Below are 23,926 nucleotides of genomic sequence, written 5' to 3'. Positions count from 1 at the left end.
AAATGGAGGAACTGGTCACCCCATTAAAAGGGAACTTTGGCATAACATTGTATAGTACTTAGCACAGTGCCTAGTACAGGTAGCTGCTCTATGTTTCCCATTTTATATGGAAAAATATTTTGCATGACTTTGCATGTTTAAATAACACTATATTACTTGCTTCCTCAGTGGCTGAAGGAGAGGGAGAAAGGAAAAGTATTTGGAAAATAAAAAAATGTTTTAAATGAATGTTAAAAATAAATAATAAAAATTTTAAGTCAGAAAAAAATTAAAAAATGCATTAGCTATTATTATTTAGCCTAATAAAACTTGATTGATTTTCTTGAAGCAATCATTGCCATTCTAACGCAAATTTCCTCCTTCTTTATCTTTCAAAAAACGGAGAAATAAAGGCTGCTAGAATAAAAATAAAAATAATGAAAATAGCCTTTTTGTAGGTTCGCAAGGGGCTTTGTAAATATGATTAAATTATTTTACATCCATTTTATGCCCCGGTAATCGCACCTTTCCAAAAAAAAAAAAGGGGGGGGTGGGAGGAAGCTTCGTAATTCTGCAGGAACTTAATAAAAATACGCTTCATTTCCTCAGTTTTACTAAATTTCATAATTTTCATTGGGAGCGGGTGGAACGGCCGCATTTTAAAGGCCGAAGGAGTAGCAGTGGGGAAGCCTGGCGCGGAGGCGGGGGCGGGGCCCGGGACGGGGAGGAAGGGGCGGGATCACGCGGCCGCCAGTACTTCCGGCGAGCCGAGCGTGATGCTCCGGTACCAGGTGTGTGAGCTGGGAAGTGGGGGAAGGGCGCGGGAGGGAGAAGCGGGCAGCCCGTTGGTACCCGCGCGTTGGCCCATGCGCGCATGCGCGCTGCAAGGCTCCGGCTCCCCGGTTGAGCGGGAGGGGGGAGGGGAGGGGAGGGGAGGGAGGAGAGTGCCGCCCAGCCTGGAAGCGGGGCTGGATCCGGGAAGCTAGGGGTGGGGGAGGAGCATAGTTACAGGGATCCCAGGCTTAGAGCGGGGGGAGGGCAGCCTTCTACAATCCTGGTACTCCGCGTACGATAGACTGGATTCTAACCCTAGTTTTCAGCCGTTTTTGGTGACCCCAATGGGCGTTTTCTTGGCAAAGATTCCGGGGAAATTTGCCATTTCCTTCTCCAGCCCATTTTACAGATGAGGAAACTGAGGCGAGCATAGTTACGTGACTTAGCCAGGGTCACGCAGGAAGCATCTCTAGGAATAGGAGACTTCCAGATTCCCTGTCCCTAATCCCGAATCTGATGTTATTTTTCGGTTGTACCTGACCTTTGGCGATCCCATTTGGGGGTTTCTTTCCAAAGGCACTGGTGCTTTGCCATTTCCTTCTCCAGCCCATTTTACAGATGAGGAAACTGAGGCGAGCATAGTTACGTGACTTAGCCAGGGTCACGCAGGAAGCATCTCTAGGAATAGGAGTCTTCCAGATTCCCTGTCCCTAATCCCGAATCTGATGTTATTTTTCGGTTGTACCTGACCTTTGGCGATCCCATTTGGGGGTTTCTTTCCAAAGGCACTGATGCTTTGACATTTCCTTCTCCAGCCCATTTTACAGATGAAGAAACACATGGGATTAAGTGACTTGCCCAGGATCATCCCGCTAATAAATATCTGAGGCTGTATTGGAACATAGGAAAGTGAGTCTCTGACTCCAGGCTCTGCCTGTATCCACCAAAGTACCTAGCTGTCCCCTTTTCATAGTTTCCAATGAATAGATTTGATCAGATTATCTCCTGAGACCTGGTTGAAACCTGAATTTTGATCTGGGAGAAGGAAATTTGGGTATAATGACTAGGGAGCTGGTTTTGTTAGTCTAGAAGATCTGGGACAAAGGAGTCCCTTCTTTGACAATGAGTCACCAGCCATGACCTCTGCTCTGTTACTTCTCAGTTTCCCCAGACCATTCTCTAAAACTGTAAATTACAGAGAAGTGGCCAATCCTGAGAAAAATCTAACTAGGAATGTTAGCAATGAAGCCTCAGGCTAGTGTACACAAGTGTGTGTGTGTGTGTGTGTGTGTATTTTTGTTCCTTTGCATTATTATTATTATTATTATTATTATAGCTTTTTATTTACAAGATATATGCATGGGCAATTTTTCAGTATTGACAATTGCAAAACCTTTTGTTTCAATTTTTCCCCTCCTTCCCCCCACCCCTTCCCCTAGATGGCAGGTTAACCAATGCATGTTAAATATGTTAAAAGTATATGTTAAATACAATATATGTATATATGTCCATACAGTTATTTTGCTGTACAAAAAAATCGGACTTTGAACCAGTGCACAATTAACCTGTAAAGGAAATCAAAAATGCAGGTGGACAAAAATAGAAGGATTGGGAATTCTATGTAATGGTTCTTAGTCATCTCCCAGAGTTCTTTCTCTGGACGTAGCTGGTTCAATTCATTACTGCTCTATTGGAGCTGATTTGTTTCATCTCATTGTTGAAGAGGGCCACGTCCATAAGAATTGATCATCATATAGTATTGTTGTTGAAGTGTATAATGATCTCCTGGTCCTGTTCGTTTCACTCAGCATCAGTTCATGTAACTCTCTCCAAGTCTTTATGAAATCATCCTATTGGTCGTTTCTTACAGAACAATAATATTCCATAACATTCATATACTGCAATTTATTCAGCCATTCTCCAATTGATGGGCATCCACTCAGTTTCCAGTTTCTGGTCGCTACAAAGAGGGCTGCCACAAACATTCGTGCACATACAGGTCCCTTTCCCTTCTTTATGATCTCTTTGGAATATAAGCCCAGTAGAAACACTGCTGGGTCAAAGGGTATGCACAGTTTGATAGCTTTTTGAGCATAGTTCCAAATTGCTCTCCAGAATGGTTGGATGTATTCACAATTCCACCAACAATGTATCAGTGTCCCAGTTTTCCCACATACCCTCCAATTCCGCATTATCTTTCCCTGTCATTCTAGCCAATCTGACAGGTATGTAGTGGTATCTCAGAGTTGTCTTAATTTGCATTTCTCTGATTAATAATGATTTGGAACATATTTTCATATGGCTAGAAATAGTTTCAATTTCTTTATCTGAGAATCGTCTGTTCATATTCTTTGGCCATTTATCAATTGGAGAATGGCTTGATTTCTTATAAATTAGAGTCAATTCTCTATATATTTTGGAAATGAGGCCTTTATCAGAACCTTTGATTGTAAAAATGTTTTCCCAGTTTATTGCTTCCCTTCTAATCTTGTCTGCATTAGTTTTGTTTGTACAAAAACTTTTCAATTTGATATAATCAAATTGTATTTTGATTAGTATTTTCTATTTTGTGATTAGTAATGATTTCTAGTTCTTTTTTGGTCATAAATTCCTTCCTCTTCCACAGGTCTGAGAAGTAAACTATCCTGTGTTCTTCTAATTTATTTATAATCTCATTCTTTATGCCTAGGTCATAAATCCATTTTGACCTTATCTTGGTGTATGGTGTTAAGTATGGGTCAATGCCTAGTTTCTGCCATATTAGTTTCCAATTTTCCCAGCAGTTTTTGTCAAACAGTAAATTCTTATCCCAAAAGCTGGGGTCGTGTGTGTATATTTTTAAGAGTCATGGCAAAGGTAATGGGTAAATTTTGAGTTTGGTCTGTTTTGGAGATTTAGCTTGGGGTGGTTGGCCCAAGTGGAGAGCAGCTCAGAGGGCATCTTGGTAGCTAGCAGAGTAGGTTGAGAAAGGGAGGTTGGTATACAAGATAACAGCACCTTTGAGGCATCTTGTACACCTCTCATTTTATAGGTGATAAAACTAAAGCCAGCGAGATCAGGTAACTTCCTTAGGGTCACCTAAGTCATATTGTCAGCAGAATACATTAAGATTGGTAAGCACTTCAAATTGGGGAATGGTTGAACAAGTTGTGGCATGTGATTGTGATGGATCACAATTGTTCTGAAAACACCTGGAAAGACTTACATGAAACTATGCAAAGTAAAGTGAGCAGACCCAGGAGAAGAAATAGATGTGAAAATTAGATAAAAGCCGATTCCTTCTAGCCCTCTGACATTGGGATATTTAACTCAATCTTCCTGTGTACTCTCTCCTATCTGGGTTTTTAATACACAGTTCTTTCCTTGTTCTCCTTTTTCATTTCAGTCTCCTTTGTTTTGTCTTTACCTGCATTCTGCCTCCTATGGAGCAGATGTTATTTCAGGGCTCCATTTTGGTCTTTCTCTTTACAGTTTTTCTCAGAGGTTTTATCAAAAATTCTGAATCTAATTATCATTTAAATATGTAGAAAAATAACATACACACATCCAGTCCCATTTTCTCTCATAAGCTCCATTTCCTCAATCACTGTTTAACCAGGACATATTTCCATTACATATGTCTTTTGCCTATTTATTTTTTTCCTTAAACCCACCCCTCTTTTCTTGACATCTTGGTTTCCAACAAGGGCAACTCTTTCCCCCTTTGATGCTACTCAGTCAGTTGACTAATCTTGTCATTACTTCCACAGCATATCTAGTATCTATTTTTCTCTACTCATATTTCCTAGACAACTGCAATATCCTTCTTAAGTTTTTCTGCCATTATTTTCACCCTTCTTAAATACATCTTCTATATAGCTATCAAAATAATGTTAAGCCAATGAGAATACTATTAGAACAGTACTCAAGTGTTTTATTGGTTCTCCATAATTATCTTCTGTTCATTTGTTTTTCAGGTACTTCCTCCAGTGCCCAATTGAATTGTTAGAGCTTGGCCCAGGGAAATTATATCAAATCATTTTAGATTTTGTCCAAGGCCCTGATGTCAGCACTGAATCCTCAAACTTTGGTGTCAGTAGCTCAGAAGACCCTGGGTGTGGGGAAAAAAAGAGGTCCACCCCGCACAGTCTGCCTACACCTAGCTGGAGAGGTCAGAGCTGTGGCTGGGGGACTGAAGCCAGCAGTATTATATGATTGCAATGCTGCAGGGGCTGATCAGGTTCAGAGATATGTGGGAGAGCTACAGACACTGGGCTTCTTACCGCAGACACTACACATTCTGGAGCTGGGGGAAAACATCCTGATTGTCAATCCTAGGCAAGTGTGTCAGCATATACAGCACGTGCTGCTCAGCCCTATGACCTTCGTGGATATTTCAAGCTTCAGATCTCACCCTGCCCTCTGCCTACTCGATGAGCTTGGAGATTTGAAGGACCACTTGGTTGAGATCTTGACCCACTTACAGAGTCTGGACGGGAATCCCCTCTTGCCCATCTCTCGAAGTGAACTCTCTTCTGATGGCTGGAATCTTTGCACAGTATTTGGGATTCTCCTGGGCTATCCTGTTCCCTATTTTTTCCATCCAGCCCAAGGAGACAGCAACTGCTTGGCCCTGATCCCACTGCATGTATTTACTGCTCAGACTTCATGCTGTTGGCTCACAGGCCTTCCCCAGATTCAGCTCTATTCTTTCAGCGTCCCAGAGAGTTTGTACCCAGCCTTGAAAGACATACTGGACATGTGGGGGGAGGACCTCAGGGCCCGATGTGGGGCTCAGGGCGACTTTACTGATCTTACCATTTCTACTGATATTGTCACATTGCCTTCAGTGGTACTGTGATTCCTACCCACTTTCACTTGGTGGGCACTCAGTAAATGGTGATGATTAGCTGTGGGATCATAGACAAGTTATCATTTCAAACTATTAGTCCTTATGTGTAAAATGGGAATAATAATACTTGTGCTTCCTACCTCACAAAGTAGTTGTCGGGGAAAATGTGGTGTTATGATTATGAAGTATAGACACTTTAAGGGGACCAGGTGATGATGGCAGGTACTGTCTTTCCTTTGGTGACTTGTTTCTTGTCCAATAGAAAGAAGGCAGGAGTGATGAGATTGTGGGGAGAACAATTTTTGACCCAAAATATTTTGCTTTTTTTATAGTAACTTGGCAAATTAGGTTGCTTTTTGGTGTAATCTTTGGGGCAAAAAGGCATAAATCTAAATTTTTTTTTTTTTTTTGGCTGAGGCAATTGGTCTTAAGTGACTTGCCCATAAGTGTTAAGTGTCTTGAAGTCAGATTTGAACTCTGGTCCTCCTGACTTCAAGACTGGTGCTCTATCTACTATGCCATCTAGCTGCCCCTTTATCTAAATTTTTTTTACTATGGAACTGCGCCAATGTCTACCCTTACTGGTCTCTCCCTTTCCTTCTTTCCCTCTCCCCTCATCACTCCAGTATTTTCTTCTCTTTTTTTTCTATTTTATTCTTTAATTTATTTTTTTTGGGGGGGGGTATTTTCTTCTTTAGGGTAAATATCTCCAGTTCTTTTGACTAATTCTTATTTGGTATGAATCCAAGGACCTTCACCATCCTAGTATCCCTTTGGATACTTTCCAGCTCATCATTATCCTTAAAATGTGGTTCCCAGTCATGGACACAGTACCACAGATGTGGTCTGATCACATCTAGTGAAGTTACTGGTTGAATGTTATCTGAGAGTCAGCAGTACATATCAGACCCCCAAAAACTGAGGATATACAGTCTGGTTGAATTTATTGATATATCCCACAATTAGCCCCCAAAGTAAAACAAATCAGGATCTTGCCCTCAGCAGCATGAAAAGGAACAATAATAAAAAAACCTCTTTGAATCTTCTGATGCTTCACTGTCTCTCATCTCAAGGCAATTTTCCTTTCCAGATGTTGCAGGTCACTCAAACCACTGGGGTGTTTGTGTTCATCAGAAATGCTGCTAGTGCTATAGCAATCATCGCTGTTAGCACAGGGAGCCAACAACCGCATTGTCTCTGAAATGAGGAAAAGAGATAAATTAGCTGGAACTTGGATCTTCCTCTCCTTTGGCACAAGGCAATCTTGGCCCCATCCTGTTACCCAACACATTGCAGTCTGACTTGTATTTAAAAAAGAAAGTCTTGCAGATGGCCACCAGCCCACAGGCCTGGGCAGGAGCAGAGCTGGGCTCAGTTGATAGAATACTCATGTGATTTATCTCATTAAAGCTATGCAACATTTTATAAAAAATAGACCAGTAGCATTTACTTCATTCTCATTCACATTTCCCACTTTTTCTTACTTCTATTCATTTCCATCTCCTTCTGGTTAACACTTCCTGTAGAGGACCGCAGATATTGGGGAACTCTGGATAAAGTATACTTGAAGCAAAGATATTTAGAGCAGGCTGTTAACTCAGTGTGATTGATGAGATAATGGATTTCTAGTTCACATATACTTAGTCCTTAGTGTGATATAATGGTTCTACAGTTGTCACATGCTCGGTGTGCTGTAGTGATGCAATTATACTAAGGTATTTAAGGGCTGAGAGGACTAGAAATAAGCAGACTCGAGAGATTCAAGTGAGAGTGTGCTTGAGCTCGATCTCAGAGTCTGCTTATTTCAACTCCTCTGAGCCCTTAAATATCTTAGTACAATTACATCACTACAGCACACTGAGCATGTGCCAGGTATAGAACCATTATATCACCATACTAAGTATATGTGAACTAGCGAAACATTATCTCATCAATAAACATCCTGTTGTAAGTATCCTTGTTTCCAGTATACTTCTCCAGAGTTCCGGCCCTCTACAACTTCTCATGTTATTGGTCTCAGAATATGAACTTAAACCTGCTGTGGGTAGGGACTGAGCCTGTGATCTTACTGGTAGAGGCAATTTATAGGTGAAGAAACTCCTTTGACTAATGCAGTTTGGCCCCTTCAATGCATTTTGAAATCTGAGAGTGCTGCTTAGAACACTGAGGCATTTAGCAACTTGCTGACAGTCACACAACCACTATATTAGTGGTAGAACTAGAACTCGGGTTATAACTTCAAAGCCAGGAGATATGATGGCTTTCATGACTGTAATCTTTTCTTTTCTTCTAGTTTTGGAGTCTCAAGAAATTTAAATGCAGAAGAAACAGAAAGGACCAGTCAGTGAGATTTTAAACTTAATTTATTATCTAATTCTTTTAGTCTCTTGGTACCTGGGCCAGCCTTACTCTTTACGTAACACATGGTAGAGATAGTGGGGCAAAGTAGTTAGATAGTGTGGGCTGCTAAGTTCTATCTGCAGGGGGTTACAGCAGGCATACTAGGGCTGGAAGGTCAGTGGGAGAGGGGTCCTTAGGCTTACTCTGTGGGTTGGCTGTTGTCCCCGGTTCAGCTCCTCCCGACATTGCTGGAGCTTCCGCTGGCAGGAAAGGTACTCATCACTCAGGCTGTCCAGCTCCAAATGTAACTCTCTACACTGAAGGCAATAACATGACCATAGTCATTGTTACTTCCTTTGCCACCCTCCCGGATGTAATTCACATAGTTTTCCTCATAAATGGCAGCTACGTCATGACTTTAAAAAAGGATCTGTCTAAATTTGAGTCTGGTAATAATGAGAACAACATGGAGCCTTAAGACCTGTGCATTAGATATTACTTTTAAGATTTATTATTTTCTCTAGCTGTGAGGGGTGTGTGTGTATACACATATACATATGTGAGAAACACACCAAGGCATCGCAGCATAGGGAAAGAAAACTGGACTTGGTGTTCTAATATAGAGGTTTATGTTCCAGCTTTGCCACATAGTACCTATGTGACCTTTGATTCAATTCAGCAAGAACTTATTAGATGCTTGTTGTATACTATGATTAAAGGATACAGATAGGACCAGAATCTGTAATTTCATTGCTATAGGGACTACCCAGTGATGAACTTGTAATATTACAATATCAAGTTAAGTGAGCTGTCTCTGGTCATTCAGCCAGTCAGCATTAGAGGGGCATATCTTGAACTCAGGTCTTCTTGGCTCCAAGTACATCCTGCCAGGTTGCCTGGTGTTGGGATGCAGAAACAAAACAAATGCCAGTTTCTGTTCTTGAGGAGCTTATGTTCAACTGGGGGGAGAATTGCTTAATCTCATTGACCTTGTTTTTTCCTTGGTAAAATGAGGATAATACTCATTCTGCCTACCTCACAAAGTTGCTGTGAGAATCAAAAAAAATCAAAATCAATAACTAATTTATATAGAGACTTATAATTTATAAAGTGTTTTCCTTACTGGCAGGTGGTTAGGGCAAGGAATATTACCAACATCATTTCGAACATCTAAAATAAGTGGCCCTCATTAAAATAACTTACCATGATCACACTGTTAGCAAGGGTCAGAGTAAGAACTAACCATATTCTGTCCAGGACACCATAACTGCCTCTTAATGGATCTTGAAGCTTCTTGGAAAACTGTTACTATGCAAATGTGAGGCATTCAATGACTTAAAGCAAAGGTGTCCAAATTTGTTAACAAAATAAATGAAAATACAATAAAACGTGGGTAACATTACATCAAAAAAACTAAGTCAAGATGAGGCTTGCAGGGATCATTATATATGATTTAGTGGTCTTTGTTTTTATTAGGAATTAAAGAACCACCCATACAATATAGAGACTTTTATTAGATTAAGACATATATTTTTGGTCAAGTGGGAAATTAACCTACTTCTGAATTTGGCTGTGAAGAGCCAAAAGTTATTGTTGAGAAAAGTCTGAGCAATGTATCTTGTGTCCTGACAAGGATATGATTCAGGAAAATGTTAAGATGTTCATAATCCAAGCAAAATATGTCTTAAATGACCATCTTTGGGAAGATGTGGGTATGATATTTGAGTTTGAGAATTGTTCTTTTGACTTACATTGTTACAGAATTAGCTGAATCTCCTCCCACACAATAGGAACCCTCTTCTCACCTCCTCTTCTTTGGCTTGGAGCTGCAAAGTCTTCTCTTGCAGCTGGTCCCTGAGATTCTTTTCTCTCTCCTCCCCTGAACCCTTGGATTTCTCTTCCAGATGGGTGGGAGTTGAATTCCAAGTAGGACAAATCTGACCTAAAAAATCAGCCAGACTATCTATGAACATGCAGTTCATGCTTTAGAGCAGGAGAGGGCTGATTTGGGGGCAAGAAGAGCCACAAACTTTGTGACTTGTTCTCATCAGGATTCATCTAATAGACACTTCTATATTCAAAGATATCTACGAAGGAGACGCCGCGTCCTTTATGGTGTCTAGCTGGAGTTTTGATGCTTTTGCTTGAACCCATTCCTTTTTGTTCTAAATTTAGCAATGATGGCAAATAACTGGTTACCTCTAAGAGGCAACAACTAGTTGGCAAGTCATTTGTGCCCCTTGGACTTGTGTTTTCTCAGGAGGTAGCCAAGATAATTTATAAAGTCTTTTCTAGTTCTGACTCTCATGGTTCTCAAAACAAATCTCCACATATAGGAAGATAGTTATTCTAACATCTCTCTGCCTTCTCTTTAGTTAATTTCAAAAACAAAACAAAACAAAACAAAACAAACAAACAAACAAAAAAAAAACAACTCTCAAGATTACAGCATAACATGGTAGAAAGAAGTTTCGGTGTCTGGTTGATTTCTTATACACAGGTTTTGCCACCAATAATCACTTGATTAGAAACAAGTTATTCTTTTCCTCAGTTTCCTAATTTGTAAAATAGCTGTACTTTCTAGCTGTCTGCCTTTACACAGGTCATTTAACCTTTTATGCCACTGAGATATGAAAGCAACTGGAAAAAAGTTAGTGCCATATGGATTTAGAGAAAGGTCCTGTGACTTTCTTGGTCTAGAGACTCCCTCTACCAATGCACTTGGGTACTTTCTCTGCAAACAGAGTATTAGAGTAGCTTAGAGCATTGAGAGAAAAGTTAAATGATTTGCACAGGATCACACAAGCTAGGATGTGTGAGAGGCAGAACTTGAACCAAAATCTTCATGACTGAGGACAATTTGCTCTCTACCACACCATCTTGGATATCTGGCTGTGAGACCTAGTAATTGATTTCTACTCCTTCCTTATCTTTGCCAAAGAACACATACTTCACTTTCCAATTAAGTGGTAATGGGGAACAGAGTACACGGATTGATCCATGAGGATTCTGTTGCCGATCCCTAGGAATATTTTAGGTATTCCTGGGAAGCAAATATCAGCAAATCCTTTAAGATAAGGGAAGGGTTGCTGTGGAGGGTTTCCTGGTGTTGCTTGGTAATATGGGGGCAGAGAAGCAGAATTATGGAAGTGGTTTAAGGAATCACAATCACGACTTTGGTCAAGGGTGTAAGAACTGACATAGGAATCCTGAGTTCAAAATCAATTTATTTTGCATGTTCACCATCACAGATACAAGTATTTGTTTTTGTTTTTACAGAGAACGGATATATCATTTCACATTCTCATTTAGCAACAAAAGGCTTCCTGAAGAGCACACTAGCTCACTGATGCACAAGTATAGTTTGGAAATTCTGTTTGTTTAGAATCCCAGGGGTGGGTAGGGACCTTAAGTAGTCTTCTAGTCCATACTAATGCCTCTAAGCAAACAAGACAAGTGCAGAAGTCTTAGACTTGGGTGTAAGAAATTGGCTGACCTTTCTTTAGCATAAGTTCCTCTTGGATGTGAAGCTGGGTGGATTGGCTCTGGAGAAGACCTGTAAAAAAAATCAGGATGCTCTGATCTTTCCTACACTGAGTGTGCTTGCCCCACTGAGTTTCATTCAGGCATTTTCCTTTGTCACGAATAAAATTCTTTTATTTCTAAATGAAATCTCTAGATGACACTAGAAGCCATCTAGTCCAACCTCTTCTCTTTATAATTGAGAAAGTAATCGTCCAGATTTGGTCTTCTGGCCTTGCAGAAAACTACAAGGTCCTGTTCCTAAAATGTTTATAATTAATAGCACAGCTCTTTGCAAGTGATGCATTTGATCAAGCTCCTTTTAAGCATCTTGACTTTTTTTTTTCTTTTTTAAAATCTTTTTTTTTTTTTAATTTTTTCATCATATCCTCACTGAACATATCACCAGTATAGTTTTTTCTAGATGAGTAGATCTTCTGCCTCTACTCCCAAGGAAGCCTCTAAATATCTCCCATCTTTTTTCTTGTGTCAGCCCTATCTCTATTTGATTCATTGGAAATGGGATCAAAAATGGTAATGGGGGAGGAATACTGATTTACACATGTTCTCCAGTTGCTGCTCAGGGGCATCTTGTACTCACAGCCTTAGAAAAGTACTTCATAAGGGAAAATATACATATGTAATCAATTAGTAAGAGGAATCTATTTTATCCAACAGGAAAGAAAGAAGGGAAGGTGATAAAAGAAAGGGGGAAGTAATAACAGGGAAGACAGATAAAAGAAGGTAGTGATCAGAAGCAAAACAGACTAGAGAAGGGATAGGACAAAAAGAGAGAGAAAGATAAGCAGAAGATGGATAAAAATGCACAATTAGTAATCATAACTATGAATGTGAATGGGATGAATTCACCTGTTAAATGGAAGTAGATAGAATGTCTTAGAAACCAAAATCTAACAATTTGCTGTTTACAAGAAATAAAAATGAAACAGAGAGACACACACAGAGTTAAAATAAGAGGCTGGAGAAGAATCTATTACTCATCAGCTGAAGTAAAAAGGCAGGTATGGTGATCCTGATCTCAAACAAAGTAAAAGCAAAACAGACCAAATTAAAAGGAATAAGCAGGGAAACTACATCTTGCTAAAAGGAACAATAGACAGTGAATTAATATCAATATTAAACTAATATGCACCAAATTGCCTAGCATTCATATTATTAAAGGAAAAGAAAAATGAATCACAAGAGGAAATAGTAAAACTGTACTAGTGGGGAGCAAGATAATTCTAAGTAAAATAAATAAGAAAGAAGTTAAGGAAATAAATTGAATTTTAGAAAAATTAGATATGATAGGCCTCTGGAGAAGAGAAGGGGTTATACCTTTTTCCCAGTTGTACATGGTACCTTCACACACACAAAAAAAAACTGATTGTGTATCAGTGCATAAAAACCTTACAATCAAATTCAGAAAAGCAGAACCATTAAATGCACCCTTTTCACCCTTTCACATTCTTTTTTTTAAACAATAATAAACATTTAATAACATTTAATAAACATTTAATAAAGTACCATTGAAACATAGATTAAAAATTAATTGGAAACTAAACAATCCTAAAGAATGAATGGGTTAAAGAACAAATTGTAGGAACAATCAATAATTTGTTGAGACAGACAACATTCCAAAATTTGTGGGATATAGTAAAAATAGTACTTAGGGAAACATTTATATTTCTAAATGTATATATCAGTAAAGAATTGGGCATGCAACTAAAAGAATTAGAAAAAGAACAAATTAAAAAACTCCAATTCAAAACCAAAATAGAAATCCTGAAAATCAAAGGAGAGATTAATAAAACTGAAAGAAAAAACCAAATTATTGGATTAATAAAATTAAGATATAATTTTATGAAAAACAACAGCAAACCAATAAAATAGATAAACCATTGGTTAGTTTGACTGAAAAAAAAAAGAAAACCAATTTACTAATATCAAAAAATGAAAAGAGTAAACAATACCAATGGAAATAAAAGTAGAGCAATTATTAGGGGTTATTTTGCCCAATTACATGACAGTAAAACTGCCAATCTAAGTAAAACAGATATTTATAAAAACATTAACATTCCAGATAAATAGAAGAGGAAATATAGTTATGAAATAATCCTATTTTAGAAACAGTATCAATTAGCTCCCTAACAACCACTACCAACAAAATCCAACAGAAAAAAATAGAAAAATGAATTTCATGTAAACTAACTGCAGACAATATAAAACACTTGTGAGTCAAAGCAAATCCTGGAATTATATAAATACAACTTTGAAACACTTTTCACACAAAGACAAATCTAAACCATTATAGAAATATGAATTACTTAGAGGTAGACAAGCCAATATATTAAAAATGACAATCCTACTTAAGTTAATTTACTTATTCAGTGCAATACCAATCATACTACCAAAGAATGATTTCATAGAGCTAGAAAAACAAAATTCATCTGGAAGGACAGAAGATCAAGAATCACAAAGGAATCAATGAAAAAAAATGTGAAGGAAGACAGCCTAACAGTTCCAGATTTTAAAACAATCATGTAGTGGCTAAGAAATAGTATGGTGGATTAGTGGAATAGATTAGGTACATAATATATAGTAGTAAATAACTACAGTAATCTAGAATTTAAAAAACCAAAGACTCCAGCTTTGGGGGTAAAAGCTCATCATTTGTCAAAAATTTCTGGGAAAACTGGAAAGCAGTTGACAGAAACTAGATATAGTACAATATTCATACACATATACTAGATAAGGTCAAAATGGATAAATAATTTAGACATAAAGGGTAACATAGGGGAGTGTAAAAAACTGTATCTATCAGATCTATTGACAAGGGAAGAGTACAATACCAAAGAATAGATAATTTTGATTACATGAAATATAAAATTTTTACACAAACAAAGCTAATGCAGCCAAAATTAGAAGGAAAACAGGAAACTGGAGAAATTTTTTTTACAGGAAATTTCTCTGATAAAGGGTTTATTTTTCAAATATATAAGGAACTGAGCCAAATTTATAAAAATGAGAGCCATTATTGAGTTGGCAAGTGGTTAAAGGATACAAAAAGTTACTTTTCAGAAGAAGAAATTAAGGCTATCAATAGTCACATAAAATTCTCTAAATCTGATTAGAAGAAATACAAATGAAAGCAATTTGGATACTACTTCACATCTGTCAGATTGAATAACTATAGAAAATGCTGAAGGGGATGTGGAGAAATTGAGATATTAATGCACTCTTAGTAGAGTTGTAAATTAGTACAAGCATTCTGGAAAACAATTTCAAACTGTGCCCAAAAGGCTATAAAATTGTGCATACCATTTGACTCATACTACTAGATCTATATCCCAAAGAAAAGAGAAAAAAGACTTATTTGTACAAAAATATTTATAACAGCTCTTTTTGTGATGATGAAGAATTGGAAATGGAGAGGAAGCCCATTGTGGAATGGCTGAACAAGTTGTGATATGATTGTGATGGAATACTATTGTGCTATAAAGAATGACAAAGAGGATAGTTCCAGAAAAACCTGGGAAGATGTCTAAGAACTCATGCAAAATAAAATAAGCAGAACTAGGATGACATTGTACATAATAACAGCAATATTGTGATAATAATCAACTGTGAAAGATTCAACTGCTCCCATCAAGACAATAATCCAAGACAATTCCAAAGGTCCCATGATAAAAAAAATGTTATCACCTACAGAGAAAAAACTGATAAACTCTGAATGCAGATTAAAGCATACTTTAAAAAAAAAAACTTTATTTTTATTGTTTTATTTTATTTGTGTTTTCTTTTGCAAAATGAATAATATGGAAATGTATTTCGTACTTTACATGTATAATCACTATTGAGTTGCTTAGCTTTTCAAGGAAGGGAGTGGGGCAGAAGGGAATGAGAGAATTTAGTACTCAAGATTTAAACAAAGATTGTTAAATTTTTTCATTTAATTGGGAAATATTTAATGAAATAAATCAAAACTTTTTTTTTTTTTTTTTTTTTTTTTTTTTAAGAAAAGTACTCTCTAGATGTGAATGAAGTTATCAGGAGAAGCAAAAAACTGAACTCATGTTTTTTTTTTTGTTTTTTTTTGTTTGTTTGTTTGTTTGTTTTTCCTCTGAGATTTCAGGAGAATGCAAGTGAGGCAATGAGGTGAATAGAGTGCCAGGCCTGGAGTCAGGAAGACTCATCTTCCTGAGTTAAAATTTGGCCTCAGACATTTACTAGCTGTATGATCTTGGATAAATCACGCAATCCTATTTGTCTCAGTTTTCCTCATGAGTAAAATGAAGTGGAGAAGGAAATGGCAAACTACTACAGGATCTTTGCCAAGACAATCTCAAATAAGATCATGAAGAGTCAGAACTGAAAAATGACTGAACCACAACAAAGGGAGAGTATGGGAGAGAAGAGGGATAGGGACAGGGACTGGATTTGTGATTTCTTTGGTCTGAAGAATTGAAATCTGGATGAAGAAATTTGTCTTCTCTGCAGTTTGCCTGGAATACTTAGAAGTGAAACTACTTGTAGGTGTCAGAGATAGCACTTAAACCGAAGTTTTTCTAGTGAGAAGGCCAGCTCTCTACTAATGGGCTTGGGCAGTAGATTTAAAAAGCAGTCAAATGTATCACTTGTGAAAACCTGTGCCATTAATTATAGGGGAAGGATCTGGTAGCTTTCTGTTATGACAGAAGGCCTAATTCTTGAGCTCAACTTTTTCTCTTTAAAGCTAAGAAGCTGGACTAGAGCCGAGCTGCTTAATTTTTTTTTTCTACCCAGGATTTCTTTTTGCCTGCGAAATTTTTATGCAACCCCAAGGATACAAGCATATAAAATAGCATACAAACTAAACACTTGCTGATTATAAATCATACTTTTGCAAAAGCCCAGGTGAAGTTGCCACCCACATAAGCTTTGTACTAAAGGACCTCTGTTAGATGATATCTCTTATCCCAACATTCTAGTTGGGACCCTGAGGTTGGTGGAATCTATAAGCCTCTGCTTATTTGGGGCTACCCCTACCTTATCAATAGTAAATCTTCCAATTCAGTTGTCATTCTCCTGCATCCCTGGTTTCTTATTCCTGTCCACTAATACCTGCCCAGGCACAAAATCTATTTTCTAGCTACTTCTCCCAAAAATGATCCCACCCATGCCATTCCTTTTCTCCTAGTTGTCTTTTGTTTCCTTTTTTGTTAAGGCCACAAACTCTCTCCTACCCTCTTAAAGTGGGAAGCTCCTGATTACTTTCCAGATTGTTCCAGCATGTATGGGTTCCCATCAAGGAACCAGTTGAAACCTTGCTTTAAAGGAAATCATTTTGTACAGGAATGGGAATCAAGAAGGACTTACTGTGCAAGTGTTCAATTGTTGCCTTCAGGGCAAGTTTTTCCTCTTCTGACCTTTGTAGTTGACCTGGAAGTAGAAAAGCATAAGCAAAAAGAGAAACATCTTCAGGGCCAATATATTCAGTTTATGAAGTTAGATTTGCTGGAGTATAACCTTCTTGTGAGCAGGGACCAAGGCCTTTTTTCCTCAATCTTCCCCCAAAGTTGAGCACCATGTACATGTATTAGGTACTTAGTAAATATCTGATGAATTGAATTGAGAATTTACAACAGTATCTTTCCTGTTTGGGAAGTGTTGCACTAACTAAATTTAATAGATGCTGGCTTTCTCATTCTCTTGTCACAATGTAAGGGATAAAAGAATCTGAATAACTCAGATTTAATAAATAATAACTAACATTTATATAGAATTTAAGATTTTCAAAGTGCTAGTGTTTTCTTATTTAATTTAGCAGCTTCACACTGGGCTAGTTTTATGAATTACTGTATATATATATATATATATATATATATATATATATATCACTCAGAGTTTGGTTCTCACAGCTAGCATAGCTGGAGTGGGTTCTGAAACTTCATGGTAAGGACTTTAAAGGACATTTTATTCAACTTCTCCATCAGTATAGAAATCTCTTCTAAACTGAGGGCCCTTATAGCTTCTATGTCTTATTCTTTCCTTTTTATGCTGAGATTATAGGTAGTCGTAGGAAGTCATGACAAGTTAAGCAAGCTACTACAACAGGGCATCCAAAAAGGTGATTGGGAAATGGGTGGAGAAGAGTGAGGGGAGCAAAGGTGAGAACTATGGGGGAGGGAAGGCAAAAGAAGGATAAGACTTCAAGATTGTTCAATATAGTGAAACTGCTTTTAAAACTGAGAAAATAGCCCCACTGTTTTTCCCTAATAAAGTTCTGGAACAATAACAATTTAGATTTATATAGCAGCAGTGATATAGTGAATAGAGTGCTGTTCTGGTGATGATGACTTTAAGATCTGAGTTCAAATCCTTTCTCTGACATGTAGTTACTCTGCTTACATTAAGTAACTTGACCTCTCTGAGCCTCAGTTTCTTCATCTGTAAAATGGGGGATAATGATAACTGTAGTATCTACCTTACAAAGTTGTTGTGAGGGTCAAATGATATAATATATTTTTATAAACTTTATAATCATACATTAAATCTCATAACTATTCACAATGACTTTTGAAGTAGATAGTATAGTATAGGTATTATTATCCCAACTGCACATGTGGAAAAACTGAACCTTGGAGAAGTGATCTGTCCAGCATTAAAGTGTCAGAGATAGGATTCCAATGCAGCTTGTGTAATTTCCAATATTAGAGTTCAAATGTTATAGTATGTTGCCCTCCTATCACAAAGTACACAAAACTAATGAATGGTAAGTAGTCAGTCATGACTCTCAGCTCTGGACTGGAATGGTACCTTGCAGGTCACTGATGTTAGAACAGCCCAGTTCTTTGTCCCCCTGCAGTCGGTCGATCTGCGTCTGGAGGTCTTGGTGTTCACGCTCCAAAAGATGCAGGGCCTGATTTAACTGAAAATCTCGGCTGTCTGCTCCCTGCAAGGAGGAGGGACCCCCTCCCAGAGATGATGGTCAGTGCTGGGAGAGGATGAAAAGCTCTGCCTTGACCTGTTCTCATGTTAGATAATCAAAGACTCTTACAGATGGAAGAAGTTTTAGCAAAATTAGCAATTCTTATACTTAGAGCAAAGATAAAATCTTTTGAGAGTGGTGTGGAGAGACTAATGAAAAGATATTATACTTCAGCTCATAAGGGTCTTTGGAAGAGAGATCCTGGATGCTGAGGAGGAGACAGACTTCAACACACTATAAAGCTATAGGCCTATGACTATGGGGAGTGAGAAGGATGGGGTACAGCTCTAAGGGCTAAATATATTTACTAACTTGGTATTAAAGTGGACGATTTTTACCTCCTGTAGGATTATAAGTGCTGCCCTCCAAATTTTGGCACTTTAGAGCAATTTTCACTTGCTATGCCCAAGTTTTAGAAAGCTATGGAAAGAGTAAAACATTTCCCTATATTACTAGGAAAATAATCCATGTCACATTGGAGAGAATTAGTTGTTATACATTCCTTGTTTTCCTTACTTTGCAACCACTACTATTCTGCCTTAAAAAAAATTAGCACAATTTTAAGGTTATACAGAGTTAACATTTGTTGAGTATGAACTATGTGTATAGTATTGTCTGTACTAGGTTTTGTGTGAGAGTGAGAGAAATACAAAAGAGAACAAATTTTTCTCTGCCTTTGAGGTGTTGTCAGTCCTCAAAGACAAAGACTATGTAGGTAGAGAGATAGGGCATGCACATAAAATAAATGAAAACTTATAAGGAAATCTATCAATAACTAAAACAATATTTGTGGAAAAGTTGTATAAACACAAAATTTTATTTGAACACACTTCTAGGATCTGTGATTTTGTTGTTGTATTACTTCCTTCATTAAAGCTGTATCTGGGTCAATATGGCTAGGATTTTGTGGCGGGATGGCTGGGATTTTGTTCCAGGATGCTGAAATTTAGAGGGCACAATACTTACACTTAAAAAGCACAGGACCAACTGAGGTCAGCATCCAGTTAGTTAAAATAGGAAACTACCAGATGGCAAATGTATCCCCTCTCTGATCATTGCACAGCTCCACATTCTCTGATAACTTCATTTCTTGGCAATAAAGAACTGTTCACATATATCATTATGAAAATGACAACAGAATCTTATATTCATATAGTGCTTTATAATTTTTCCTCCCAGCAGTCCTATGAAAAGGGCAATTATCAGTTCCATTTTGCTGATGATGAAAGGGCTAGTAAGTGATAAGGTTGGGGATTCAAGACTCAGATCTTCTGGATTCATGTTCAATGCTCTCTCCCTATAAAGCCATGATGTTTTATTTCTGAACTTCTTTGGTCAAATAAAGGGCTAAGTGGAAAGCATAAGAACCTAATTGTGGGACTGAAAACAAAATTTATTTAGTTCAGATCTGTGGTCCCTAGCTTGGGTCCTCCTCTTTTCCTCCCGTCCTTTCCCCTGCCATCCCTGGACTGTACCTGCAATTTGGATTGTAGAACATAGAGCTGGCTCTCCAGTTCACTGTGCTTGGCCCCTAGATCTCTCCAGTCTTTCTTTAATGTCTCGTACTGTTCCTTCCACTGATCACACTTGAGCTCAGCCATGGCCAGGGACCTCTGGGGGGATGCAAAGGCAGAAAGGATGATACCTCAGGATGGTTGCCTCACCTCCTGTCTTGTGCCTCAAGCCAAGTCCTGCTTCATACCTGAGTGCTCTCTAGCTGCTGCTCCACTGCTGTTTTTTCCTCCAGCAGTTTCTGCAGGGTCTCTTTTGCCTTTTGCTCATAGGTCTGCTTCTGGTCCTCCATTTCCAGAAGGACCTTTTTTGCACCTTCTTTGGAGTATTTCTGCAAGGGGAAGAGCAAAACTGCCACTGGTCACACATATATAAATATAAATACTCCCAGGTGGTGAGAGCTGGAGTGAGGATGGGAAAGACTACTTTAGATTAAAGTTTTTAAAACTTAGATCATGATCCCAGATGGGTTCATATAATTGAATGTGGGGGTGACAAAAAAAATTGGCAACAGTAAATAATACCAAATATTTCACCAAGATTTAATTCTTTATGTAAAAATAAACACATCTATCTCATTAGTATGCAAGTTTGCTTTCATCTTTAATAAATGGTAAAATTATTTATTTATGATTTTTTAAATCAATAAATGTTTGATTTGTATACCTCTTTTATATACCTATATACCAGGAGTCACATAAAAATTTCTTAGGCAAAAAAAGGGTCACAGGTGGAAAAAGTTTAAGAAGTCTTGCTTTAGCTGGTTAAAAGATGGTGAATGACAGAGAGAAGGCCTTTTTTATCTGACATCTCAGTATAGGCATAAGAAAAAAGGAATTTGAGTCAACTCAGTCTTACAAATCTATGACTGACATATAGTAGTCATAGTATACACCATGAATAAAGAAGATGAATTGTCTTTAGGTCAATTTTTTGATATTTGCCTTAATTGGGTAGTATAGTTATATATAATTTAAAATGCAAGATAATCTTAAATCCCTTTTTCCCCCAACTTTGAGCACTTACATTAAAAACTGGGTGTGTCTAAGACTTCATAGCATATCAGATCAAATTTTGAAATCTCATTGTGAAAAAGCCCTCAGGAAGAACTGTTGAGTTGTCTGCTTTTTCCTTTCTTACCCTTTTCCCCTTTCCTCACACCTAACATCCCTACTCCATGTGACTCCTGTCAAGTACCAGTGTGAATGGAGTGGGACCATCCCTTTCTAGCTTTCTTGTTATATGATGATTTAAGTACTTTAGATCATGATCCCAGATAGATTCATATAATTGAATGTGGGGGTTGTATATGAGGGAAACTTCAGTTCTTCTTCTCTTGTACATCAGCCAAGGAGTTACTATTGTTGTCACAAATGAGTTGAAAGAAAGATTAGCCATAGATACACTGAATAATGAATAATTTGGAATTAACAATATTTTGTTTCCTTCCAGGACCTAGGGCTGGGGACAGCATCCTAGTGAGCCAGATATCAGTTTGTCAGACTTCATTAAGAAGATGCAAACAATATAACCATGCCTGGTCAAAGCTCAGGGCCTAAAAATTGTCTAGTTAGGATCTGTGTTTACCAAGTGCCTCTTTTTGCATTTCCAGTTAGATTTAAATTTCTCTTGGGTCCATAATATGGTGAATATGAGGTTCATTGGGAAAAAAAGAGGGAAGGAGTAAAGAGTGAAGCTAGAGGAGATGAAAACTACAGAAGAAAAATGCCATCACAGAGCTAGGTCAGCTGGAATGAGTGTATTTCTATCACATTGGCCCTTCTGGGGCACAGGTCTGAGCTCCCAGGCAGGCTTCTTCTTTTACCTGTTCTTAAAAGGTTCTTCAAGCTCATTACCTGGGTACAGGTGTGCAGCTGGTTTTCTAGGGATCTCAGTTTGCACTTCAGCTTGTCCTCATTCAGCTGTCCCTGGAGAGAGTGTGGGATGAATAAATGTGAGCTTGGGTTAACCTAAAACCAGCAAAGAGCTTTTTACCACTTTGTCACAGCCTGGGAGGATAGGGGACAGACCTGCAGGATCAAAGGATCACAGGAATTAAGTGGATAGTTACTTAACTTTGAAAGCATTAGAGTTGAAGGAAATGTTTAGTGAGAAATGACTGGTGTCAGACATATTAATAAAAATTAAAAACATGTTTTAAAAAGAGATCTTAGAAACTAGAATGATCCAAAGAGTCTTTTCTAATGGCACAGATATCCTAGGATCCCAGACCTAGAACTGGAAGGGAGCTCAGAAACCATCTACTTTAACAGAGAAAATGACCAAAGTCTAAAGAATTTTAGATCCAAAATCAGTATAATGCCATCTGAAAGGCAGCAAAATTGTAAATTAGGAACCTAGAGGTTTGTCTGTGGGGGATGATCCTATTCCCTCTTTCCATACACCTTTTCCCACTTCTGGTCTGTTGTTCTTTCCCACAGGGTAAACTGAATTTCAGCTGTAACTTCTGAGGATTTAATCTTTAGCTAATGTATGAGTTATTAACCTCAGTTAATGCTGAAGATATTATTCCTCCTAAAACAATTTCAATTTTATTAGGCGGTTCTTGAGGGGGCAGCTAGGTATAGCAGCTGTTAGGATAGGGAGTGAATAAGTTCCCCGCAAAAGGCAATTTCCCTGCTAGAAACCCAGTGTCTAGGTGGGCCCTAGAGAAGGGCAAGTGACAGGAGAAGGCTTTTGTTGAATTTAAGTGAGTCTTTGTTGCAATAGGCCCTGAGGCAAGTTGAGAGTAGCATTGACAGGATTACCTTGTATCTCCCTGTCAAATTTCTAGCCTTGACAAAAGTATCATGACCCCATAGTTACTGTATCCAATCAGAAGGCCAAGTTATGATGTCAACCCCTGAGGTTATTTTTCTCTTATTAAAAAAAAAAGCTACTGGTACTTTACTTCTTCCTAAACTCCTTTTAGCCTGCTTACTAAGCATCACCATGGCTTGTTCATTAGGAATTTATGCTATCTTAATAGCATCTTACCCCTGGTTAATTGTGAGTTCCCTAGCTTCATAGTATTTCCTCTTCTTAATTGCTAAAAGTTTTTTTTGAAAATTAGCCTGCTGTCAGCAACATAATAAAAATCTTTGCCTCTTGATTTGGAGATGGTTTAAACCTATACATTCTTTTATTTTTTATTATAGATTTTTATTGACAAAACATATGCATGGGTAATTTTTCAACACTGACCCTTGCAAAAACTTCTGTTCCAACTTTACCCCTCCTTTCCTCCACTCTCCCCCTCCCCCAAGGTGGCAGGTAGTCCCATACATGTTAAATATGTTAAAGCTATACAGTCTTTTTATACACCTTGCAACACCAGTCAGAAACCCCAATATATATTTGGAGTCAAACCCCTGCTCCCCAACATTTGGTGGGCTGTATGGGGAAAATCCTGGAATTCTAATATATTGGGGAGGGGGTTGGCATTTCTCTTCTCCTATACTCCATCAGATAGAGGGTCCAGTCTGGAGTCTGAGTTCAAATCTAGCCTCAGACACTCATTAGCTATGTGATTCTGGGCAAGTCATTTAATTCTGCCTCAGTTTTCTCATCTGTAAAATAAGAAAAGGAATTGGCAACCTACTCCAGAATCTTTGCCAAGAAAACTGTAAATAGGGTCATGAAAAATTGAACACAACTGAAAAAACAACTGACCACCACCACCAGATAGCTCTTAGATTTTAAGCCTTTATGAACTTTCTAAATGAATTTTTCATCACTGGGGGAGACACAGGTTTGGGACCTCTCTGAAATATATTATATTAGAGCAATTGTGGCAAACTTAAATAGAAATGGAGCATGCAGGCCACATATTTATTTAGAAAACAGCAAATCAACATTATCCATGTTTTGTCATATTTTCAATTATTTTGTTAAATAGTTCCCAGATTCATTTTAATCTGGTTCTGGCTGCACATGAGAATTTTGCAGGTTTCAGGGAATTTGGTACGTCTGTATTAGAGGTCTCCTATCCCATCTGT

The 23,926-nt window shown here is 37.9% G+C and overlaps 2 protein-coding genes across 4 annotated transcripts in view; one reads left to right on the top strand and one right to left on the bottom strand.

The window, feature by feature from the left end:
- Positions 1–711: 711 nt before the first annotated feature.
- C4H1orf74 (chromosome 4 C1orf74 homolog) lies at positions 712–6,036 on the top strand. The gene is made up of 2 exons (XM_031937292.1): positions 712–770; positions 4,710–6,036. The coding sequence occupies exon 2, from the start codon at positions 4,796–4,798 to the stop codon at positions 5,591–5,593; it is 798 nt and encodes a 265-aa protein (XP_031793152.1). The 5' UTR covers positions 712–770; positions 4,710–4,795; the 3' UTR covers positions 5,594–6,036.
- A 473-nt stretch (positions 6,037–6,509) lies between these two features.
- TRAF3IP3 (TRAF3 interacting protein 3) overlaps positions 6,510–23,926 on the bottom strand; it is a 36,135-nt gene continuing 18,718 nt past the window's right edge. Inside the window, exons 8-16 of one of the 3 annotated variants that reach the window (XM_003767665.4) lie at positions 21,785–21,856; positions 20,119–20,259; positions 19,892–20,029; positions 18,245–18,380; positions 16,805–16,867; positions 11,421–11,480; positions 9,730–9,866; positions 8,128–8,241; positions 6,510–6,781 (exon numbers count right to left, since the gene is read on the bottom strand). In XM_003767665.4, the coding sequence (XP_003767713.1) occupies positions 6,689–6,781; positions 8,128–8,241; positions 9,730–9,866; positions 11,421–11,480; positions 16,805–16,867; positions 18,245–18,380; positions 19,892–20,029; positions 20,119–20,259; positions 21,785–21,856 (954 nt within the window). In that variant the 3' untranslated portion in view covers positions 6,510–6,688. Of the gene's footprint in view, positions 6,782–8,127; positions 8,242–9,675; positions 9,867–11,420; positions 11,481–16,804; positions 16,868–18,244; positions 18,381–19,891; positions 20,030–20,118; positions 20,260–21,784; positions 21,857–23,926 lie in introns of those variants that run through there. The other 2 variants (XM_023501943.2, XM_023501944.2) reach the window with 2 other exon arrangements.

This window comes from Sarcophilus harrisii, chromosome 4 (genome assembly GCF_902635505.1).
Source record: "Sarcophilus harrisii chromosome 4, mSarHar1.11, whole genome shotgun sequence".
Taxonomy (NCBI): domain Eukaryota; kingdom Metazoa; phylum Chordata; class Mammalia; order Dasyuromorphia; family Dasyuridae; genus Sarcophilus; species Sarcophilus harrisii.
This window is presented reverse-complemented; position numbering and strand designations above follow the sequence as displayed.

Excerpts from the sequence above, each read along its gene's own strand:
- C4H1orf74 (XM_031937292.1), top strand. The coding sequence starts at position 4,796 with ATGTCAGCACTGAATCCTCAAACTTTGGTGTCAGTAGCTCAGAAGACC.